The following is a 23723-nucleotide window of genomic DNA, read 5'->3' on the forward strand; positions in this document are numbered from 1 at the left end:
GTAGTCCATCACTGATCTGTCGAGCCAATCCTTAAACTACTGCTGTGTAGACCTCTTTAGAGTGTGGGGTCAAAGATCATGTTAGATCAAAACAAAAATACTAGAACGTAAATACGAAAGAGTGATATTATCCTGTGTGTGTGTGTGTGTGTATGTGTGTGTGCACACTCAGTTAATCCTTCTATGTCATTGTGTACTGTAATCCGTGTGTGTGCGCGTGTGTCACATGACGTCATCATGCATCATTGCTGCTCAGGGTGATGAAGTGTGTGTAACAAAGTGAAAAGACCACAGTAGAGCAAACAGTTGGACTGTTTCATGGAATTCTCCATGAGAAGTCGTGCTGATGGTTATGTACTGAACTACTTTCCTTTGGGGCTGCAGTTGGTTGTCAGGCTGTAATGTCCGACCACTTGCATTCACCTTCACAGTTTGGTCTGTTTAGATCTAATTGGTTCATCTCAGCAGGAGGAGTCTCAGTGCTATATGTGGACTCAATGCGCACCCTTTCTGGAGTATGAAGCTCAGCAGCAGCAGGTTTAGATGGGGTGTGTGTGTTGACCTGGTGAGTGTACGCCTGCTGTGTGCCTTTCAGTCAGAGGATGCAGCAGGTGTAGACGTAGTTCGTGTGTGGACTTGGCATGTCGCTCTCAGCAGGAGGAGCTGCAGCAGCGGTCTCTCTGGCACTCAGTGAAGCCACAGATTGTCTAATTAGATTAAGCGAGGCTTTCCTCAGATAATCATTCAGCCAGCTCCTGTTTTTTCCTCTGATAAAGAGAGCTGTTTGAAACTGCGAGCTTGCTGAAGGTCACGCTGAAAAAGGACCAGTTTGGGTAGTAAACTGGGGTCTTGGTTCTGTTCTGCAGACTGCCTGCTGAGGAGCTGTCTCCGGGTTATGGGCTGTTTCTGGAGCTGTGAGTGTGTTGCTGCTCACAGTAATCGGACCACCACTAATACCTGCTGCTGCTAACAGGAGGTGATGGGGGAAGTTTCTGTAAGTAAAGCTTTTCTTCTTCTCAGTGCTACAGTAATGGATTGTTGTTGTTTTTTTTATTATTAGAAATGGCTTCAAGTTGTGTTTTTGTCATGAAACCTGGATGTGTTTCTGTTTTTTTGTATTTGTGTGGATGACTTCCCGTGGAATTTATTCATTACTTATGCAGTTTTACTTTGTTTTGCTGTTCTGATGGTTAATTAATTAATAATAGATCATTTGAGATTTCCTCCAATATCCAATTCTAGATCATCTTTTTCAGCTTCTAATGTGAACATTTACAGCTGCACTTAGGTTTATATTTTACAGCATGAAACCATTTGTGGTTCTTAATTGTTGGTTAGAATTCGTAGTAAAGCCATACTAAGGTACAGTGAGCAGCAAAACTTCAATGACTATTTTGACTTCTGTCCATCCTGCTCTTCTCTCAGTAGCTCTTTTCTTCCTCTGCCTCAGCCTTAAACAGATAGGCTGTTTCTCCCTCTCTCAGATTAAGCCCAGGCTGACTGATTGACACAGATTACAGCTAAAGGCACAGAGGTCACAACCTGTGAGGCACAAATATAAAGGGTTTCAGTTCACATAGGAGCAGGGACAAATCTCTACTCCACACACTGTTACATATTCAGTCTGAGCTCCTGTTAACCATTGAGGGGAGAACATTGTGCTTGATTGAAATAAAATTAGCTCTACTGGGTCCTGCTTGGCTGATTTGTGTCTCATGGAGCTGGTTTCTAATGTAAAGGACTTAAGACAATCTCGTAAGCATGCGGTTGAGTAAATACTGGATTGTAATGAGATTTTAATTGTGAAGAAGCTTATAATACTGTTTTCATACTATTGTCCATCGTGTTGTTGCCCACTAGTTTTCATGTCCTTGCCTTTTTCTTTATAAATTACAAAACATTAGAAAGAGCCTTTCCATGAATGGCTGATCAGGTACAGCAGCTTTAGTGGTTGCAGATATTTATGTTAAATGAATGAAATTCTTTTCAGGTGATCCAAAAAGTTTCAGTGAGAGCACTAACAGGGACTACAAACACAGACTATATTGCCATATTGTCTCCTTCACAGCCCCCTAATAAATCCAGGGCTGAATTTCAAATCAATTTCAACTATCATTATATTTGGCATCATAGTATATCAACAGAACACTTTGCTTTCAGACTGCAGGCTTGTGGTTCTAAGAGTATCTAAAAGTAGCACAGAGAGAGTTTTCAGCTACCAGGACCCTCAGTTATGCTGTTGTAGGCTGCTGGAGGACTTCCCATTGTGCACTGAGCATTCCTTATGTACTTGCATGCTACTACTAGATGCCATTAACTTTTCTGCTCTTCTGTGTTTTGTATGTGTTTTTTCTCATAGTTTGTCTATGCCCTCCTTTCCCCTTACACAAATCAGTCATGATAAATGGCTTCCCCTCCTTGAGCCTTATCCACTGGAGCAGGGGTGCCCAATCCCAGTCCTCGAGAGCTACTATCCTGCAGCTTTTAGATGCATCCCTACTCCAACACAGCTGAATCAAATGAATAGCTTGTTATCAGGCCTTTGCCAAACACGATGGCATGCTGAAGAGGTAATCAAACCATTTGATTCAGCTGTGTTGGAGTAGGGATGCATCTAAAAGCTGCAGGACGGTAGCTCTCGAGGACCGGGATTGGGCACCCCTGCACTGGAGGCTGCTCATCTGATTGTTGGAAGTTCCACCCTGATTTTGTAGAGTTTCTATCTTTTAAAATACCTTGAGGTAGCTGAAATGAAGTGAAGTAAAACTTGTATTGCATGATGACAATGATGATATTTTGAAATGAACTGCTTGGGATTGCAAAAAGAACTTTTTTTGACATTATTTATTTATAAAAAAACAAATCTGAAGATGTAGAATCATAAGAAGTATACGAATTAAAATTCATCATATGCAATGTGTAGAATGTGCAAACCTTTACTTTCCAAGAAATCATACCAGAGATGTCACCGTCCTGTCCAATCCCATCTTTTTTGTGGTAATAAGTGTATTATTCTTTCTGCAGTACAGCGTATATCCTGATGTTATCAGGACTTATCTTTCTCTCAACAGTCACAGAGTCCCTGTCAGGCTACATCGGTACCTCAGGCCTACCACTGAGTCTATTTGAGAAGGCCTCTGCTGAGTCCCCAAGAAAGGAAAAATGACCAATAACTCTTTTAGTGGGTCCAAATATGTCCGACGTGGCGAGGCCAACCACGATGCAGAGTTCAGCTGCTCAGTCCAGGAGCTGCGCTCCCTCATGGAACTTAGAGGAGAGGAGGCAGTTGCTAGAATCCAGGAATCTTATAGTGAAGTTAATGGACTGTGCGCCCGGCTGAGGACGTCACCTGTCGATGGTAAATATGTTCAGAAATTGTATTTCCTTTGTGTCCCTACAAAACTGACTCCTAGTTGCAGCGTCACAGTATCACAGATGTGAATCTAAGATTAAACTTCAGATTAAATTAAGAGCTCAAACATTTGCACAGGCTACTCAGTTTGCTTCGTTTTTAAAAAATCATTTAAGGAAAGTAACAGTGCATTAAATGTGAAGCAAGCACAGGGTGTGCAAACTTCTGCATACACCTCAAAGTTATGATTTTGAATAAATTTAGAACTCTTCACTACTGACTCACTGACCTCCCCTCCCGGCGTGGGCATCATTAAAACAGCAGAGGACATACTAGGTTCATTAGTCTTCAGGGACTGTTGACTGTGTGATGGTCAAAGTCATCTGTGACCTGCAGCTCCTGTTGCTCTGCTCTCTGTCAGTTTCTGGGCAGAGAAAAGCACATTGTGTTCAAAAATATTCAAGTAGAGGATTCGTTGCAGTGGGGATAAAAGTGTTTTTTTCTTCTATTTTTTCTGTAGCTGTAAAGATCAGAATCAGAATCAGAATCACGTTTATTGGCCATGTATATGCACAGACACATACAAGGAATCTGGTCCTGGTAGATGGTGACTCTCAAGCACGTGTGGATATATACAGCTACACATGCATACACAAACATACACAAATTGTGTAAACCAACCATAAATGCATGTTGTTGGAGGTGAGGGCAACTCCAGTGTAGCTCGGACAAATGGGGAGAAATGTCTCTGGAAGGGCATCTGGCAATAAATCTCTGCCAAATCAAACATGTGGCTCATCAAGAAGAAGAAGAGGAAATAACAGTGTGTCTTAAACAGGGATTGGTTTACTTGCTCACAGTGAGGGTAGCTCAAATTATTTATTTGTGGATCGGATGTCAACAATCTATTTTACATGTGTGTTTTTTCTTCTTAATGTAATCGTGAAATTTCTTTCTTCTGTGAACAAGTATATTAAACTGTTCACTGGAAAATCACACTCCTTGCCAGTCCACTTTTACCAGTTAGTTAGTGTTCAGGTGTGCTTAGTAGTTTTATCTTTCACTTTTATTTTCCTTTTCTTAAAGCACCCACAAGTCAAATCTGCTCATTTACTCAAAATATTTGCTGACTTTGTTCTGAAATGAGAAGCTTGTCTCCTCTGGAGCTCTTTCTCAAGTCAGCGTTTCTTGTTTATAATGCCTCTGCTTCTTTTGCTTTTTCGTGCCTAAGTTGGAGTTTAACTTAAGGTTTCCTATTAAACTTTATCTGAATACTGACGCACACAGGGTGTTGTATAGTGACCTACAGACACTGCATTCAGTTTGTCTATGCTGAGCTTGTCTCATACGTCTGCCCTTTGACATTTCCCCCCCATTATTAATTCATTCAGTCTGTCCGTCTTCCACGCGCTCGGTAAACACTTTCAGTGCTTCGACTCCTGCTGAGAGTAAAATGTCAGCAGCAGGTTGAATTGACTGGAAAATCCATTCCGCTGCTTTATTTCTCTTTGTATCGACAGCTGGGGACAGATGACATAAACTCTTAGTGTAATCCCACTTACCTAAACATTCGGAGAATGCACAGCACTCTGCTCACTGTGTTTCATTTTCAGACAACATGAAGAGAAATGTTGGGTTAAAAACCAGTTACAACTGACGGAGCCAGCTGCAGCCGCGCAGCAGCTGCAGTGTCTCTTAGGGGATCGGAGTGTGTCCTGACATGTTGTTCTACTCCACAGAGGGGAAACCGCTCTGCTCTTTGCTCCCGCACAACACAATATTACTGAAGAGACACAAACACCAAGTGTGATAACCGATGTGTTACATTTAGAACAAGAGCCATCTGAGACTATAGCTTCTCCAAGGAAGAAAATTTCCTTCCACGACATACATTAGCTGAGGCTCTGGATCCAGAGGGAGATGCAAATCTGTATCAGTTTATGATACTTTCTTAAGACGTCAAGGCAATACCATCACTGTATATTTCATAAGTTGTTTTTTTATTTTTATTTGATTTTTGAATGCATTCTCATCGAGCACATCATAGGCCACAGTGTTGCCTTATTACATCTTTGGCTACCTAGATCAAATTCATCTTGAGCGTGCATTTAAAAGATCAATCTGAAAATGTGATATTGATGACACATTTGAACAAGTAATACACTGTGAACTAACAGTTGTGTTTCACCCCTCGTAAAACAGACAGCAAACAGATCAATTAGTTCTAAATACATGTCAGGTTGAAGGTGTGATCCATGTTCAGCTGAACGAATATGGAGTCATTTTTATCTTTGTGTCTCCTACTGCAGGCTTAGATGGAAAATCGGAAGATATCGACAGAAGGAAAGAGGTGTTTGGACTTAACATCATCCCTCCAAAGAAGCCAAAAACCTTTTTGCAGTTAGTGTGGGAAGCCCTGCAAGATGTCACACTCATCATCCTGGAGGTGGCAGCCATCATTTCACTAGGCCTTTCTTTCTATCATCCACCAGATGCTGAGAGACAGAGTGAGTAGTTTTCGTTACTTGAAAAGCAAACTAGTTTATGAGTAATCCTCAACATTTTTAGTAGTAGAGCTGTGACGGGTCAATATCTGATCATTAGAAAAGTTAGAGTCCATCATGTGATCAGTGTAATGAGCTTGTATGAAGGTGAACTGGTTTCCACACCAACATTTCAGCAAAGTAGTCTTCCTGGTACTGGTGTTAGGCCAGTTCCCATTTTGGCTGTAATTTGTCATGAAGTAGATTCAACAAGGTCCTGGAAACAATTCTCAAAGATTTCAGTCTATATTGACATGATGGCATCACACATTTTCCCCAGAGTTGTGAAATGCTTCTTTACTCTGCTGGAAGCAGCTATCAGATGTTGGCTACACAATGGGCATAAAGGGATGGAGATTATCAGCAGCGAGTCTCAGGAAGGCTGTGGGCTTTAAATGATACTCTGTTTGTGCCAAAGTGTACCAAGAAAATATCCCCCACACCATTACATACCTTTCCTATTATTTATGCAAAATTCTGACCCTACCGTCAGAATGTCTCACCGGGAACTGAGACTCATTAGATCAGGAAATATTTTTTACAGTCTTTATTTGACCACCTTTGATGAGCCTATGCACATATAGTCCCAGCTGTATTATCTTCTGCTGCTGTAGCACATCTGCTTCAGGGTTCAATGTGTTGTGCATTAACAGATGCTCCTCTGCATACCTTTGGTTGTACCTTGGTAGTTATTTGAGTTACTGTTTCCTTTTTATCAGCTTTAAGGAGTCTGGAAATTTTCTCCATTCTCTGTGAGCCCTAGAAATGGTTGTGTGGGAAAATCACAGTAGATCCAGCTAAAGTCATTGAGCTGTTGCCAATCTGCTTGGTTAAATATTTGCGTTAATGAGCAGTTCAGTGGATATACCTAATAAAATGTCCTGTATTGTATATGAAAGCTCAGCTTGACTTTATTGTCACACACATATGCATTTTAAATGATATACCTGGTTCATCTGTCATTGTCACTGTAATCATAATAATAATAATAATAATAATGCTGTAATAATTAACATCAACTTCATCTAACAAGCTGCAGCTTCTCCAAACTAGCTCTGAGCTTCAGTTCTAATAAAACCCTGAAAGCTCCTGACAAGTCCATCCTACGATGCATCTCCAGACAATGTTAAGTGCTGGTCCTTCCTGGTATTTCTGTTATGGCTACTTTCACTGTGCACTCTGCGATTTCACCATGGTGCACCCAACAGTTGAGTAAACGTCAACTTGTGTTTGAAACTGGCATGTGAGGCACTGTTAACAGACAGAAGGTCATGTAAGACTGAAACTGAAAAATGTTCATAAAAGTTCTAGCTGATGTGTCTCTGTTTAGACTGTGGCAGTGCAGCTGGCGGCGTGGATGATGAGAGCGAGGCAGAGGCTGGATGGATCGAAGGCGCTGCCATCCTCTTGTCTGTGGTGTGTGTGGTGCTCGTGACGGCCTTCAATGACTGGAGCAAAGAGAAGCAGTTCCGTGGCCTCCAGAACCGCATCGAGCAGGAGCAGAAGTTCACGGTGGTTCGAGGGGGGCAGGTGATCCAGATCAAAGTGTCCGAGATTGTGGTTGGTGACATTGCACAAGTCAAATATGGTGAGGAAGCAAAATCATGTGTGTAATAATTCACTTTACTAACATTTGGTGACATTTAGTTTGGTATTACTAACAAATAAACAGCTGATACTATTAAATCCTGACTTCTGCAGTCAAATATAAAAATGATTGTATCCTTCTACACAATATCCCCATGTTGTCTTTGTGATGGTCGAAGGTTTAAACCCAACAACAGCGTTATTAGTTTTTTTTAAATGGTTATTTTCAAATAATAACTAAACATTGTATGACTGCATGTGGCAAGCAGATGACATAACAGTGATGTAACATAATGACCTGAGTGTTTGTGTTCCAGGTGACCTCCTCCCTGCTGACGGTGTCCTGATTCAGGGCAACGATCTGAAGATTGATGAGAGTTCTCTAACCGGAGAGTCAGATCATGTCAAGAAGAACCTTGACAAAGACCCCATGCTGCTGTCAGGTGCATCACTCTGCACTATTTCACATTAAATTACAGCCAAGACCATTGTGACCTGTGCTGTCATTGTTGGAGACGATTACAGCTGATGATTTTCCAGATGATTTTAATTCTGACTACCCTCTCTCGTTTTCTCACCTAAATTGGGAACATCAAATCTGTTCTTACAGCCTCAATCCAATACATATAACAAACTATTATTATTATTATTATTATTATTATTATTATTATTTTTTTAGTCCTTATAGTGAATAAAAACTACAATTTGAAAGCAAACGAACTAGACCAGAATTCTCTGTGGTACATACTGGGCTTCATATGCCCACAGAGGCTGATGGATATAACATTTCAAATGCAGTCTAATTGTTGATTACTAGTCAATTGAGCTATATAGTGGGGTACCAGTTGGCTAATAAAATCATCTTCTCTCTCCATCTAGACACGTAGGCCATTAAAAAATGCACTTAATTTTAAAGATGTGAAGAGCATTCCTTTTTTTTTTTTTTACAAAATACCATACTCAACCCTGTTAAGCGAGATACAACGTGACTTGTGTTTTTTTTTTTTGGTGAAATATTTCATTTTCACTTTCTCAGGTACCCATGTGATGGAAGGCTCTGGCAAGATGGTGGTCACTGCTGTGGGTGTGAACTCTCAGAGTGGAATAATCTTCACCCTGCTTGGTGCTGGTGATGAAGGTGACAACGAGGACAAGAAAGACAAGAAAAAAGAGGAACACAAAAGGAAAGATTCAAAGGGGAAGAAAAGTAAGTTCAGTAGAATTGAATCCTATTTGACATGCCAGTGTGGTTCTACTTATGTCTAAAACATGTTGTCCACATGTGTTTAAATTGGAGTGTTATTGCTCAAACCCACAGCAAAAGATTCCTCTCCTGCTCAGGTACTACTCCTTTGTTTATGTGTGCAAAACTGCTAACACCAATCAACACCTAACAATGATAACAGTTGACTTTGGAGGTTTTAATAATTTATTAATCATTCTTTATGTATGAGTATGTGGGTTAGTCATGTATGTGTGTAGGCATGGCTTTAATAAGAGCAACAGAAACGCAGAACAATGCATGGTCTTCTCACAGAAAAAGTGTTAATTTCCTGCATTCCCATGAATTTATTTGCATCAATTTGTGCTGCTTCCTCATATTTACACAAAAATGGCCTGCAGATCGAAATTAGCTAGTAGCTAAACGTGGTACAATGCATATTTTCTCTTAGAAGATTCATTTTTTCTGTTTATACATGGTCCCTGAAAAATAAAGTGGAAATGGAAGATGAAAATGAAATTCATGCCAGTGATAAATGAATTATGTGGTTTTTGATTAATTGATTAATCGATTAATCGATGAAGTAATTTATGAAGTAATTTATTTAAGAACACCTTGGTCTTTAATAACTACGTGGGTGTATAAATTGGGGATTATGTAGACTACAGCTCACCTGCTGAAAAGAGAATACCAAGCAACATTTCCTTGGGATTAGCAACAAAACCAGCCAACGAAATTTATACACAACCTGCTCATTTTGGAGACTCAGTACCTGCATTTGCCACAGCAGACTTAGTGGTTTATAAACTCAAATTTAAGAATATTTTTTGTGAGGAAGGACAGAAAAGATTTATGGATGTAGTGAAGGAGGAGAAGGAGGAGTGCTGCATGACTAACGGCTATTAAATGTTTCTTCTTTACAGGCAAAAAAGAAGACAAAGGCAAGAAAGGTAGGCAAACAAATATGCCATGAATGAGTTGATGTGAAGGTTGTATTAAACAGCAGAGCTTCAATTTGTTTTTAAAGCTATCTCTGGTTTGATCATTGACTTCTTGTGGTAGTGAACTCCAGAGCATCCATACCTCTATCTGTCCATGCTGAATGTGTCAGCAATAATGTTAACAGTTAATATGTTTTGGCAGTATGGGTGCTGCTGTGCGCTTCTGTGTTCTGTGGAGAATGGAAACTGAGGAGCCACGTAGAAACCAGCTCGTTCCTCATCCTCTTTGACTGGACCCAGTTCTCTTGGTCAAATGTGTGACATCAATGACATTTATGAGGGTCAAAGACTTGAGGCCTTTCCCAGTCTGTGCTCCTGTGAATCATCATTAGTCATGGTCTGAGTACTGTCCCATATTTAAATTTCACAGGATGATGTGGATAGAAATATTTTAGGGCACGAGTCTTAAATTATATTACAAAAATACAGATATCTGATATTTTCCAATTATCCCGTATTAACTTATCAGTTAAAGAATCCACTTAGTTTTGGTTGCTTAAGGCTGTTTAGGTAAGGCTGAAAATCATGGTTACCTTTCCTACAGTTCTTTGAATGAAATCACATGCAGTCTTTGAATATTAGACTTTGGAAAATTATCATCTATTGTTGATGTGTAGTTTTATGTACATCATGTCCAATTCACAACAGTTGTCTTGAGGTACTTGATATTGTAAGGTGAAGACTCTGGGAGAGGTAGCCATCTGCTGCAACCAGTTGGGTGTGAGGTGAAGGAGAGGAGAAAAAGCAGTCTTTAAATAGACAGGACAAAACAGTGGAGAAGAAATGTTCACTGTATCAAGTCCACCAGCATCCTGACCCTACAGCGGTATATTTCAGGGTTGGTTCATGGTGACCACAAGAGAAAGGAAAATTTAAAGCCTAATTTCAAAAGTAGAAAGGTCTCCTGAACGCAAACTGGCTCCACAGAAGAGACATGATTGGGCCTGACCTTAAAAGACTTCGTGTGGGAGGGAACCAATGGGGAAAAGCTAATGTGAGAGAAATATGATCTCTTTCTCATCCCTGTGAGTACTCTCACTGCACAGGCTTTTCAGGGTTTTCTGGAACAACATACAGAATTGTCCAGCCTAAGAGTATCTGTATCTGATTAGATACCATAATTTCAAGATTTCTATGGACCAATACAATAACCTCAGCCCTGAATTCAGAAGTAGAATTCTGATCTTTATTTTTTGCCTCTAGTTTAATTTATTGATTTATGCCATCTTATTTCATAGATAACTATTATGGGGTATCATCTGCATAACAGCACAACACATTTAATTAGCAACTCAGTGTTCAGTATAACATGAAAAGCTTCTATTTTCTGGGCAGGTTACTTCAATCATCCAACCCCTCAAAAAATACTGTTGGAAATTATAGCTTTATAATAGGTAGTTCAGTTAGACTCTTGGTTCCTTTGGAGTTTCCCATGTTCCTGACAGATCCTCCTGTCTCCCTGTGGTCCCACATGGTGTAGTGTGTTTGGCCCTGTGGTCTGAGCAGTAGCAGCAGGTGCTCCTGACTCTATGATTAGGCCCAAGAAGATTATTGGGCTTAAGCTTGGCAGCTGCTTTCTTCTTCTGCCTACTGCTGGCTGGCTGCCTGTCCACTAATAACCTTGTTACGAGATGGGATCAGCACCCTCACATATATATATACACCTGCAGATATGCTTTTTGAAAGGGGGTTGTTTGATTGTTGGGGTTTCTCTTTATTATTGTGCATTAAAATACACAGCACCTTGAGGTGACTATTGTTGATATTTCGCACAATGTAAATAAAATAAAATTGAATGGAATTTTAAATTTTGATTTAATAGCGTATTAGTGATAAACACTGTTTACTGAGGGCAGTTTACGAGAGAAAAACTGTTTTGACATTCAAGTGTTTGGATTTCTGTTGTTTGTTCTTTTGGATTTCCTGTAGGGGAGAAGAAGGACGGAGCATCCGTGGAGATGCAGCCACTTAATGGTGAGGGAGAACCAGAGAAGAAGAAAAAACACATTGCAAAGAAAGAGAAATCCGTCCTCCAGGGGAAGCTAACTAAGCTGGCTGTGCAGATCGGCAAAGCAGGTACAAACAGAGTCTGATTATTGAGATTTAATTTAGATTTAGAGACCACACATCACTGTGCTCTGAAACACTTAACGTTGATTTTTGACGTGATGTCCATATTTGGCAGACATGGGTTGCTACAGCACGTCGCTCTGGATGTTTGAAATGGGAGAGTTTTGCACCAGATGTCTTTCTGGATGCAACCCAGTCGGATCTGTGTCTCCTTACTGGAGATGATCCATGGATCTTTTACTTGTTAGGCAAATATGTAAAATGACTAGCTGCAAAGCTGCTTTTTTTGTACAAAAACCCTTCAGTGAACGCTCGCATGCAAGGGAAGCTACTAAGATTACGAAGAACAACTACAAACAATAGGAACAAAAAGAGTTCTAACAGAACACTAGAATCCATGGCTTTGATGAGAACAACTTATGTGATGATCATGTTGGATGTGATTTATTAAGCATCTCAAAAAAGGAAGTAATTCCTGAAAACTCTCCTTTGATCCAATATTCAAGATCAGAAGTAACAACAAACCTAGATCTCTAAGAGAGTTTCAAAGCAGATGTAAAGTTTTTCTACGTTGCAGCAGACGTCTGACTAATTTTGTAAAGGATGCAAAAACTGCACCTTTGCAGTAGCACTGGCTCACATCCAAAGATTCCAGCAGAAATTAGTTAATCTTTCCTCATGTGAATCACTGTTTATACATTTCCAATTTACAAGTCTTTTAACTTGTGAGTGTCATTTCTGAGAAAGACATTTGTATTCCTGAAGTGTATTTTCGCAGAATGTGAACGTTTTTGTTTGAATCTTCCACTTAAAAAGGTTCAAAGGAGTTGTGAAGCTAAAACAACTTGTTTTAAACAAGGACTATATTTTGTCCATAGTGAGTGTGACCACAGCCTGTGGAGCCCTTGCATTGTACATAAAGGATGTGATTATATAGGAGTGACTGTATAGGAAGAAATGTTTTGTAGATGCTTAATATTTGTCTGGGGGCTGATAAAGCCTGAACATATGAACACTGTTGTATGCATTTTTAAGATGGTTCAGTGGAAATGAACGCAGATAAATAGATCCAGAACAAATTTGAACTCACTGTTCACTCACTGTTCACTTAATCTGTTATGGTCACAATTAACTCTACAGATGAACTAAAGTCTGTGCCTCTGTTCTCTTCGCTGCCTGTCTTTGCCTTCAGGTCTGTTCATGTCAACTCTCACTGTCATCATCCTCATCACTCGCTTCCTGATCGATACATTCTGCATTCAGGGGGTTGTGTGGATCCCTGAGTGTGTGCCCATCTACATACAATTTCTGGTCAAGTTCTTCATAATTGGTGTGACGGTGCTTGTGGTAGCTGTACCTGAAGGCCTCCCTCTGGCCGTCACCATCTCCCTAGCCTATTCAGTCAAGGTCTGTTTATTTTCTAAGGGAAATTAAAAAATGTTTGCTATAATAAAACTAACATATTTAGCCTGATGAAACATGCCAGATAGATATTTGATCTATTCTTTTTTTGCAGCACACAGTATTTGTGCAACTGTTATAGAATTATTTATTGTCCACCGCTTTCATTGTAGTAATGACCCGGACTTCAAAAGTAATAATGGAATATTTCAACCCTCGTCAGACAAACTTGGATCAAGCCGAGCTCTTTTGATTGATTCAAAATAAAACCCACAGACTGGTAACATGGCTCTTGTCTTTTATCAGAAAATGATGAAGGACAACAACCTGGTCCGCCACCTGGATGCCTGTGAGACAATGGGCAATGCCACTGCCATATGCTCTGATAAAACGGGCACACTGACTATGAATCGCATGACAGTGGTGCAGGCCTACATCGGGGAACGCTACTACAAAAAGGTGCCAGAGCCAGACCTTATCCCTCCCAAAATCCTGGACCTGCTTGTCCTGGGCATCGGGGTCAACTGCGCCTACACCACCAAGATTATGGTGAGCTGCAAAAATAGCAGTTCATTCAGGAAGCTGAATGGAGTGCAGTGCAGGTTGACTAACACAGCAGTTCAGGACTCATTGGATTACTGTCTCCTGGATCCACTGTATAGCACACAGACAGGAAACCGATTCAGCTACACTATCTATCTATCTATCTATCTATCTATCTATCTATCTATCTATCTATCTATCTATCTATCTATCTATCTATCTATCTATCTATCTATCTATCTATCTATCTATCTATCTATCTATCTATCTATCTATCTATCTATATATATCTATCTCACTATATATATCTATCGTGTTTTTTATCTATATCTATATCTATATCTATATCTATATCTATATCTATATATATATATATATATATGTATATATATATATAGAGTTGACATGAACATATATATATATACACACACATGTATATATATATATATGTGTGTGTGTGTGCAAGTGTGTGTGTGCATGTATAATATTCTGAATCGTGATAGAGACCTAGATGTGGTTAGTTATACTTTCAAATAAGACATTATATGTACATTTCTTTTGCTGACATTTTGTTTTCTTTGCTAAAGGTATCACTATAAATTACATCAATTTGTCTGACAATTATTTCAAGCTTAAAAGATCAGCAGCATAGCCTGGGGTTTGGAATCCCCAAGCAGTCGCCTAATGAATGTGAGAGCCTGTGAACTGACAGATAGGTTTAAGTTATCCTTTAATAATCCCTTGGAGAAATTCTTTGACTTTACATTGGGCAGCCAGCTGGTTCTGCCCAGGAAACCAGATATAGCGCTCAGCCTTTGCCATGTTCAGGGCTGTCTTGACAGAAGAACTAAGTACACTAAAAGGCAACAGAAAGCTACCCTTGTGAAAAATTTATAAAATCTTCTATTTACCCTGGAAAACATTATTGCAGGCTCTTTACCTTACTATATAAAGTGCCTTACATAAATAAAACAGAATTAAACTGAAATGAATTAATTTTAATTGAACCTCAGACAGTGATCATTATTTGACTGTCAAGGATGAAATATCTAGTTTACAGCTGCAGCTACAGTTGTATTGATAGTGACAGACTGTTTTTCTTGTAAGTAGAATAGTAAGTTTATTGATATCTAATTGTGCTTAGTTTTCAGACTGAAAACAGTCTAGCATTAAAAATTCATGTGGTTACGTTATAAACATAAAATTTAATTAGAAAGTCCAATAAATGCCAAATTAACAACAGATAAATACAACTAAATGTGTTTTCCCATACCAGACACTGTATTAAAGACTAGCATGCCACAAGACAACTCTTGAATTTACAGTTTGGCAGGCATGAACTAGTCGTTTTTAACCAAAAGTACTAGTTTCAGCACAGTGTGTCCTTAAAAATTTTCAGGAAACTGGATAAGTGGAGGACAAAAGAAAAAGTGTCAACCCTAAAACACCTACAGCAGACGAACAGCATCTGAAAGCCTTTACTGCTGTAAATTACAGCAAAGAGCACAACATGGAGGGAAATCAGACACAAGTCATACATAAGCACATATACAAGATAAAAAGGCTATACATGAACTGACTTTTATTTTTAAATTAACTTTAAAACCTCTTCTCACAGCCTCCAGAGAGGGATGGTGGACTCCCTCGCCAGGTGGGAAACAAGACTGAATGTGCCTTACTGGGATTCACCCTCGACCTGCGCCGAGACTATCAGGCCATTCGCAACGAAACCCCCGAGGAGAAACTTTTTAAGGTCTATACCTTCAATTCTGTGAGAAAATCCATGAGCACTGTGCTAAAGAACCATGATGGCAGCTACCGAATGTTCAGCAAGGGTGCCTCTGAGATCCTGCTTAAGAAGTAAGTTTACTGCTTGTACTCACACAGCCGTACACAGTAAGATGATGATCACATGACTATCTCTGTGTTTACAGATGTTGTAAGATCTTGACGGCCAGTGGTGATGTCAAAGTCTTCAAACATCGCGACCGAGATGATCTGGTTAAAAAGGTGGTTGAGCCAATGGCGTCTGAGGGACTGAGGACCATCTGCCTCGCCTACAGAGATTTTCCTGTGTCTGATGGAGAGCCTGACTGGGACAATGAGGCCCACATACTAACAGGTCTCACATGCATCGCTGTAGTTGGCATTGAGGACCCAGTACGACCTGAGGTATGCCAACACAGAGACAGCAGGCAAACCAGTCTTTAGAATAATTGGCTATTAGCAAAGATCTGTCTATTATTGTGGCATGTTTAATAAGACAAGGATGCCAAAGTAATTTTACATCGTGGGCCAGCTTTGATCTTAAATGGGCCAAACCAGAGAAACTCCTCTTTCTGTCAGTGTAAACATATTTAACTACACAATTAATCCCATTTAATGTGGAATTTCAACAGAACAACTCAGTTTTTCTACATGATAGAGAAATTCTTTTGTAGTAAATGCAGGAAATCTGTCAGCACAAATAAATATGTAAAATTACACTTTCTATACAATGTCTCTTTCCCCCCCCCGAGGACCCACTGTAAAAAATAGAAATTTCTAAAGTAGAAAGGGACTTCTCTGTGTTATAATTGATGTTGTTTATCTATTAGTTAATTACTTTGGTGTAATATGAATAGCTGTTGTGGATGTCCTTATCAGAACAAAACACTGTAAAACCAATGAAAATATGGTTAAAAGTCCCAAATCTGCCCTCCCTCAAAATTTCCAAAGCCATCCAGTGGTCTGGTTTGGGGCCTTTGCTGGGTAGATTCTGTCCTATTGTTTGACACCTCTGAGCTAAAGTACAGATGTCTGAAAGACTGGATCATTGGCTACAATAATTCAGAAACTCTGTAGACACCATGGGACCGGTATTTTGTCAGCAACATTTCATTGTTTGTAAAACTATGATTATTGCAAAAACTAGCTGTGAGTGAGTCAGTATTTTTCTTTGTTCGAACCTTTTATTTTTTCATTGTTCCAATCAAGCTCACGTACTAGATGCATGTTTTTTCTTTTCTTTTGCTCCATAGGTTCCAGAAGCCATCAGAAAGTGCCAGCGGGCTGGAATCACTGTTCGCATGGTGACTGGAGACAATATCAATACTGCCCGTGCAATTGCCATTAAATGTGGCATTTTGCATCCTGGAGATGATTTCCTGTGTTTGGAGGGCAAAGAGTTCAACCGACGCATTCACAATGAAATGGGAGAGGTCAGACAAACATAAAGAAAGAGGATTTGACTGATCAGTAGATGACTGTGAAAATAAGAAAAGTGACACAATAAAAACACAAACATTAGAATGCTGTGTGAGATGTGCATTTATGCATTTACTTACCATTATGGCCTGGCTCACTGTTACAAATGTGATAAGGACTAGTCTATTGGTTTGTTCTCCATTTTTATGCTTCGTGAGCCAACCAGTGCTGCCACTAAGCACCAGTCACACACACTTTTCTTCACTGTCCTTCACTTTAAATCAAAGGTACAGCAGAGTATTTTCATAAAGCCTTTAATAACACAGTTTGTCTGCATTAGTTTGTTTTGCTGCACATTTCACAGTATGAGAAAAACATGATGTCACATGTTAAAAACATGAGGACTTATATGTAAGCTTTAAATTTAACAAATTTCCCACGTGTGAGACTAATAAAGGTTATCTTATCTTATCTTAAATCTCCATTTTATGCCACTGAGCAGTCCTTACCTTATGATCTTCCACTTCTGTCCCGTCTTTCTTTTCTTTCTCCATCTCTGAGTGAAGTTAGCTCTCATTCTCTCCCTGTGAAATACAATCAGCTGGACCTTAAGGCAGCAGAAGCACTGTGTGACAACATGCACAGACAAACAGTTGATAGAAGCTGCATTTATTTATGCTTGCTACTCTTTTGAAGGGGTAGCAGGACAACTGCAGTTGTTCTGGTGTTGTGCCAAAAACAAAAAAACACTGGCCCACTTTAACCCCTGACCATGGCACAAAGTTTTGCCTCGTTCGTCTCTTTTTATGCAACAAAAAATAACTACTCAAGTGAAGTACAGATATATGAAAATTCTATTTAATTACAGTAACAAAGTATTTGTACTTTTTTACTTCCTACCTCTGTAACTTTAATTCAGTTTGATTTGATCAACATAGCCTCAGTTAATGTTAGTTATCTGAACAACAACAGTTATTCTATGGTAAGGTAGAGGCCCTACAATATATAAAATGTATAACCTCAATGATCTGCTCATCCCCTTGAAAACTGTGAGGAAGCATATGCTGCATCTGGTTGGAAGGTCAGCACAATTAGTCGGACAAACAGTGATTTAAATCAATATTTTGCCGTTAAAACATAGATTTTTTTTGGTCTTCTCTCTCTTTTTGTTTTGCAGATTGAGCAGGAACGTCTTGATAAGATTTGGCCCAAGCTCCGAGTCCTCGCTCGATCATCTCCAACGGACAAACACACTTTGGTCAAAGGTTAGACACATCTGGATCAAAGAGGGGGGGGTGGGGCAGGAGACAGTTAGTGACAAGGGGTAGATTGAACCATTGAGAGAAGGACAATTTATGTTTACAGGAAAATTTGTACACAAGAAGGTTCATTTTGAGTTACATAAATATGAATATTAAAAGCAATAGAAATTAAACCTTACAAAGTAAATATAAGAACATGTGGAAAGAAATTGAAAGGCAGCTTATGTTAAAGTTGATCCTTTGACACTGTTAAACATTAGTAAGGTATTAGTAATTATTGAATTCATTATTTGTAAAGCATTTAGTTTTGTAACCAAGCCTCTAAAAGTCAAAAGAAAAGAAAAGCAAACACCCATTTTTAACATTTCATTTATCAGTTACATCCAGATCCAAAGAAATATTGATTAAGCATTCTAAAAACGTAATTTTGAAAATGGATTCTATCAGGAGTAATGCTTTACAAATAATGAATAAAGTATTTACTCATACCTTATTAATGCTCAAAAATGTGTAGTCATTATAACCAGTGTTGGTCAAGTTACTTGAAAAAAGTAATCAGTAACTAATTACTGATTACTTCCCCAAAAAGTAGTCCCGTTACTTTACTGATTACTTATTTTCAAAAGTAATTAATTACTTAGTTACTTTTTAAAAACACGATTTACAACCTGAATAGGTAATAAAGCGATAGATCTTTCAGCCCAATTCTACTTTTTCTACATAATCGAGCCCGTTCTCACTCCCGAGGCGTAACATGTCGACGTTTACTTTACTCGTTACTTGATAAAAGTAATTGGATTACAGTAATGCGTTACAAGTAATGCGTTACTGCCCATCTCTGATTATAACACATATCACTTGTCTTTTCAGGAATTATTGACAGCACAGTCTTTGAGCAGAGGCAGGTTGTTGCAGTAACTGGAGATGGAACAAATGATGGTCCTGCCCTAAAAAAAGCAGATGTTGGCTTTGCTATGGTAACTTCAGCAGTCATCAAAAGTCAATGTATTTTAACATTTAGTTACATGTTGTTATAGCATTTTTGCAATGGTGTTTAATATTAAATGCTATTAAATATTGAATATTATTTGCACTGATAATAACGATAGGTTCGTAAACTAGCATACATGCTATGATCTGCAGGGCATCGCAGGGACGGATGTGGCTAAGGAGGCGTCTGACATCATCCTGACAGACGATAATTTCAGCAGCATTGTTAAGGCTGTTATGTGGGGCAGGAATGTCTACGACAGCATATCTAAATTCTTGCAGTTCCAGCTCACCGTCAATGTGGTTGCTGTCATTGTGGCCTTTACCGGAGCCTGCATCACCCAGGTCAGAGCCACCTGAAAACCTCCACTGTCTATCTGTGACTGACTTTAACCGCATGTACTGTACATTTATTTAGCTAAATTTTAAAATGCAATTTTCTTGGAATTTCTGTAAATACTTTGGAGTAAAATGGCTAAAACCCAACTGGGTCTGCATAAATATAGAGGGTGAACCCCACTGCAAGAAGTGGGACAGTTCTTGGTGCATGAAATATCATTTCTTTGATGAAGAATGACCCAGAGCTTGAGAGTGAGAGATACTAGCTAAATATAATTGTGTTTACCTCAATGTATGCTCAGCACTCGAGTTCTGGAACCAGTCGCTTGGAGAAGCTTTGTACTTTATTCAGCTCTGGACTGGAGGTGGAGATTGTGTATATTTGTATATCCCAGTTTAGTGGGCAGTCACTAAACTGGGACAAGTTGCTGTGTGTGAGATAGAAAGAAAGTGGTTGTGTACCATTGGGTTGTTAAATGGTTGTTAAATCATTTCTGCCAATATAGTTAATGAGAGCTCAGAGTATTTTTGACTCCCTGGGTGGGGTCCTGGAAGGTGCCCCTACTGGGGACTCCATTGTCCTGCGGGTGGACCTTAATGCCTATTTGGGTAATGACTGTGACTCCTGTAAGGGTGTGACAGGGAGGAATGGCCTGCTGGATCTGAACCCAAGTGGTGCTGTTATTGGACTTCTGTGCCTAGCTAATATCATGTCTAACTATATGGGTGCTTTTAAGTGCACCTTGCACCAGGAATTGTGATCATAAGCCATAGCTCTCATCTGGGGTAAGGGATGGGTGGGGCTCAGGAGGTAGAGCAGGTTATTTACTAATTGGAAGATTGGTGGATTGATACCTGGCTGTTGCAGTTGGCATACCAAAGTATCCTTGGGCAAGATACTTAACACTGTTTTTTCTGATATGTTCATTAAAATGTGAATGTATATGAACATTAGAAAGCACTCAGACATAGAAAAGGTGCTTGTGTGAATAGATTAACAAGAGTATCCAGAGCCAGAAGTATCCCATACGTCCTGTATAACTGGATATATTATATAGGAGATGTAAGCATAAGAAAGAGCCCTTTGTCACTTGTACTCTTTGTAACCTTTATGGAAAGAATTTCTAAGTGCAGCCAAGTATCAGACATGGCCGGTTCCATTTTGCAGATGGTACAATTCTATTACTCTTACTGAACACTACCTGGGTCAATACCTTGCAGTGAGCATAAAGTGACTGGGGTGACAATTAGCACATCAAATTCTGAGACCAATGGTTCTCAGCTGGAGAGCCTCCTCTGGGTAAATGCACTGCACCTCTTATTATTGTGCTAGTTCTACTCTATTTGAGCACTCAAAGCACTTTATACAACTTGCTTTATTCACCCATTCACACAAGTACTTTCTTTGTAAGCTCTTTCTATCTAACATTCACACAGCAACTTGGGCTTAGTTTCTTTGGCATGCAGACTGAAGCAGACAGGGATTGGACCACCAGGGATTGGACCCGCTCTGTCTCCTGAGCTACAGCCTCCCCAGAGGAGTTCAAGTATCTTGGGCTCTTGTTTACAGGCGAAGAAATAAAAGAGTGGGAAGTGGACTGAAAAACAGGTGTAGCATCTGCAATGTTGTAGATGCCTATTGCCTGTTGTGGTGAAGCATGTGACTGCAGAGTGCAATAACATTCTTACCCTGCCTTATGGACACAAACTATGGACGGTGTCAAAAAGAATGAGATCATAGATTTAAGTGGGAAATTAGCTTTCCCTGAAGGGTGTCTGGGATCTCCCTTAGAGATGTAGTGAAGTGTTCAGTCATTGGTGAGGGACTCAGAGTACAGCTACTACTAATCCACAATAAAAGAAGGATGATGACCTTGGGGCAGACCCCTGACATACTGGTGGCTTGGACTGTGTCTGCCACATATGTGCAGCCACATATAAAATATAACATATAAAATATAGCATATATCGCATTTTACATCATAAATTCAGAATGAGAAAATTTTGAGGTATGGTTTTTACAATTGAGGTTTATGGTTTTGTGTATTTTAGTGCATATTTATTCGTGACTTAGTGACCGTTGTGTATAATTTTGGTCAGGTAAGCTTGTTTTAAATGTCCTATAGAAATAAGTACAGAAGTACTTGAGTTGACTTTATTTTGACTTCAACAACCAGACGAGATCACTTGAAAATGATTCAGGCAAACTGGGTGAACATTTTATTTTGGTTGGATGAGTAGAAATTAGTAGACATGATATTACTTCCATGCACCTATCAGAGTTTAGCAACATTTAAAGCTTAAGTTATTGCAGAGATGGTTATGGGTTTACAACATGAGTTCTAAATTACTAAAGGCATTGGAACCTCTTGAATGTTGAATGCTTACATGAAGAACATCACAATCAATATCCTTCCCGTGAATTGTCTAAGGAGCTTGGAAAGACAATTCCTGAGAATTAACAAACTAAATTCTCAATACCAATTCCCTTCCTAATATTTTTAATTAATGCTTTGTGTATATAATCAAAACCATAATTTGAAATTCTGTTTGTAAATGTTTATTCATAGGTGCCTTTTCTGTGTGTTTATGCTTTTTGGATTTTACGGATGATTTTCCTCTTCTAAATACCATACAAAAAATGTTTCCAGGACTCTCCTCTGAAAGCTGTGCAGATGTTATGGGTGAACCTCATCATGGACACATTTGCTTCGCTGGCCCTTGCCACGGAGCCACCGACTGAGGCACTGCTGCTCAGGAACCCATATGGCCGCAAGAAGCCGCTCATCTCCCGCACCATGATGAAGAACATTCTGGGACATGGCGTCTACCAGCTGACCATAATCTTCACCCTACTCTTTGCTGGTCAGTGAACACATCACACAAGACCAGTTTTACCCTTCTTTGTTAGGGTCGCCATATTAGGAGATTTTATAGTACATGGCCCTGTCCATAATTCTGGCTGGGTTGTAGGGTGTGAAATACTTATTTCACTTAATGACATGCACATTAATTTATAACTTAAGGTGCCTGCAGCAATAGTGGTGACACAGCGTACGTCAAATCAGGACCAATCAAAATGGGAAAGATACAGATACAGGTGTAAATACACCCAAGTTATCCTGAGGAAGCAGTTTGATCCAGATTGTTTGGGTACATATGACCATATTCTTTTAACAATGTATAAAGGTGATCTGGGCACTTTATTACTGCACAAGCAATAATAAAGTGCAGTAAGATGAATGACTTGGTTTAATTTTGGGTCAGGTTGCGGGTCTGGTAATAATAACTGGATCATTAGTTCCATAACCCGACTGTAGTTGGTGGGTTGGTAGGTGCGGAAGGATATAACAGGACAGCTTTTTGCTAATGGAAGTAATGCATTAATAATGCATGTTTATTTGCATGCAGAACATGAATGTCAGCTTCAGTTCCAAATGTGAAGATACCTTCCAATGCCAGGTGTGAACTGACACACTTAGGGCTCTCCACGTGTGATCAGATTAGCCAAGATGAATGTTGATGCTGAGTGTTTATCACAGCACTCCCTTCAGTCACACATCTTTGTACTGTATTTTACATTACGTCCATATGTGTAATAATCTTGTGTCTTTTTGCTTGTAGTTTGTTGTCCTTGTAAACAAACTTTACGAAAGCTGATTCTTAGAGGGATTTTAATAGGTTTTGTGTGGCAAATGTCACTAAAGTATTGCTTGAAAATGTCTTAGTATTTACTTATTTTTTTTTTAAATTAACATTTTTGAAAAATATACAGACTTCATGTTCAGTGACCTTTGATCCTCCTTATAGGTGAGACGCTGTTTGACATCGACAGTGGCAGGAATGCCCCGCTTCACGCCCCGCCCTCTGAGCACTATACCATCGTGTTCAATACTTTTGTCCTCATGCAGATCTTCAATGAGTTTAATGCCCGCAAGATCCATGGAGAGAGAAACGTTTTTGAGGGTGTCTTCAGAAACCCCATCTTCTGCTCCATCATCTTCGGAACCTTCGTCTCACAGGTAACCCTGGAAAAAAGAAGTCGTCAGCCTGTTCAGACTTGATGGAATTAAAAGAATTTTCATATAATGTTGTTGCTCTGTCCTCTTGTAGTTCATAATTGTACAGTTTGGAGGTAAACCTTTTAGCTGTGTGGACCTAACCCTTGAGCAATGGCTTTGGTGCATCTTCTTGGGCCTCGGCAGTCTGCTGTGGGGACAGGTAAGA

The 23723-nt window shown here is 39.5% G+C and overlaps 1 protein-coding gene across 1 annotated transcript in view; it reads left to right on the plus strand.

The window, feature by feature from the left end:
- The first annotated feature begins 496 nt into the window (after nt 1-496).
- Nucleotides 497-23723, plus strand: part of LOC102289237 (plasma membrane calcium-transporting ATPase 1) — a 36837-nt gene continuing 13610 nt past the window's right edge. Inside the window, exons 1-20 of the mRNA XM_042227189.1 lie at nt 497-565; nt 867-994; nt 3072-3358; nt 5662-5859; nt 7226-7483; nt 7800-7925; nt 8519-8689; nt 9628-9654; nt 11635-11781; nt 12968-13182; nt 13483-13725; nt 15338-15579; nt 15654-15891; nt 16740-16919; nt 18083-18170; nt 19038-19144; nt 19311-19502; nt 22148-22361; nt 23307-23518; nt 23610-23717. Of these exons, the coding sequence (XP_042083123.1) occupies nt 3163-3358; nt 5662-5859; nt 7226-7483; nt 7800-7925; nt 8519-8689; nt 9628-9654; nt 11635-11781; nt 12968-13182; nt 13483-13725; nt 15338-15579; nt 15654-15891; nt 16740-16919; nt 18083-18170; nt 19038-19144; nt 19311-19502; nt 22148-22361; nt 23307-23518; nt 23610-23717 (3162 nt within the window). The 5' untranslated portion in view covers nt 497-565; nt 867-994; nt 3072-3162. The remainder of the gene's footprint in view (nt 566-866; nt 995-3071; nt 3359-5661; nt 5860-7225; nt 7484-7799; nt 7926-8518; nt 8690-9627; nt 9655-11634; nt 11782-12967; nt 13183-13482; nt 13726-15337; nt 15580-15653; nt 15892-16739; nt 16920-18082; nt 18171-19037; nt 19145-19310; nt 19503-22147; nt 22362-23306; nt 23519-23609; nt 23718-23723) is intronic.

Source organism: Haplochromis burtoni, unplaced genomic scaffold (genome assembly GCF_018398535.1).
Source record: "Haplochromis burtoni strain Fernald_Lab_line unplaced genomic scaffold, NCSU_Asbu1 Contig_248, whole genome shotgun sequence".
In the NCBI taxonomy this organism is placed as follows: domain Eukaryota; kingdom Metazoa; phylum Chordata; class Actinopteri; order Cichliformes; family Cichlidae; genus Haplochromis; species Haplochromis burtoni.